Genomic DNA, 1,283 nt, shown 5'->3' with positions numbered 1-1,283 from the left:
AGACGAGTGATAACCTTGTGTAAGGACATGCGATTGTTCAACAAACTACTCGTAAAGTAAAAAATAATCAGGAAAAAATGAGAGCATCTCAGAGTAGGCAAAAGATACCATGATAAAAGAAGCAAAAACCTCGAATTTCAAGAAAGTGATCATGTGATTCTGAGAGTTACTCCAACAACTGGGGTTGGTCGGGCATTAAAAATGCAAAAGCTTACTCCTCGGTTTATAGGACCTTACCAGATTCTTAAACGTGACGGTAACGTGGCATATCAGATCGCGTTACCTCCTTCTCTTTCTAATCTTCATAGTGTCTTTCACATGTCTCAACTTTGCAATTACATTTTCAATCCCTCACACGTGATTGAGTCAAACAAGGTCCAAATAAAAGAGAATCTAACTTTTGAGACCTTACCGCTACAGATTAAGGACCAAAACACCAAAGAATTAAGGGGTAAGACGATTTCATTGGTTATGGTTGTCTGGGGAGGTGCTACTAGTGAAAGTGCTACGTGGGAAGTCCAAAGCCAGATGCGCGATTCTTATCCAGAACTGTTTCTGTCAGGTAAATTTAGAGGACGAAATTTTCTCATTACCTTATTTTTGTAGTATAATGATACACTACTATTATTATATGAGTGTTAATATGTGTTCTAATTTCTTTAGGTGTGTTTGTGTGTTTGCCTTAGTAATTGATTTAAAGCATTAATATTAACTATATTTAACCTACAAAAATAAATAAAATAATATATATATATATATATGAAATCGTGGACCGGGATACCCTTATAGCATTCTTCTCCTAAATCTATAAACGTGTTTCGGGTTCCACGATAGATTTCAAACACTAGCCATCGTTTGGTCCAAAAATACGGATTTCAATCCACTTTTGTCCGGTGGTACGAAAATCGTCCGAAAATGCCAAATGAAATCGAGGACCCGGAAACCCTAACATTCTTCTCCTAAATTAATCAATGTGTTTCAGGTTCCGCATCAGATATTAATCACTAGCCATCGCCTAAACCCGAAATCCTAAATCCTAATCCCTAAACGTGATTTCTTAAACCCTAAACATGATTTTTTTAAACCCTAAACATCCTAACACACTAAACCCTAATAAAATAGAGTTGACAATTAAAGATGTAATTATTACTTTATTTGACAACTCTATTGTATTATATGTTATTATTATCTTCCTTATGAATTAAAACTATAAAACGAAGATAGTAATAACATATAGGCTAAATACCACTCGTGGTCCCTTAACTTTATTTTAGTTTAACGTT

At 34.7% G+C, this 1,283-nt stretch overlaps 1 protein-coding gene across 1 annotated transcript; it reads left to right on the top strand.

Moving 5' to 3' along the window:
- Positions 1–201: 201 nt before the first annotated feature.
- On the top strand, positions 202–562 carry LOC101499986 (uncharacterized; the record flags this gene model as incomplete). Its single annotated transcript, XM_004516535.1, has 1 exon — positions 202–562. A coding segment is annotated over exon 1 (361 nt), but the record flags the coding sequence as incomplete, so codon positions are not given.
- Between the last annotated feature and the right edge of the window lie 721 nt (positions 563–1,283).

Source organism: Cicer arietinum, unplaced genomic scaffold (assembly GCF_000331145.2).
Source record: "Cicer arietinum cultivar CDC Frontier isolate Library 1 unplaced genomic scaffold, Cicar.CDCFrontier_v2.0 Ca_scaffold_6250_v2.0, whole genome shotgun sequence".
Taxonomy (NCBI): domain Eukaryota; kingdom Viridiplantae; phylum Streptophyta; class Magnoliopsida; order Fabales; family Fabaceae; genus Cicer; species Cicer arietinum.
Note: the sequence above shows the minus strand (reverse complement) of the source record. Positions and strands in the feature narration are given on the sequence as shown.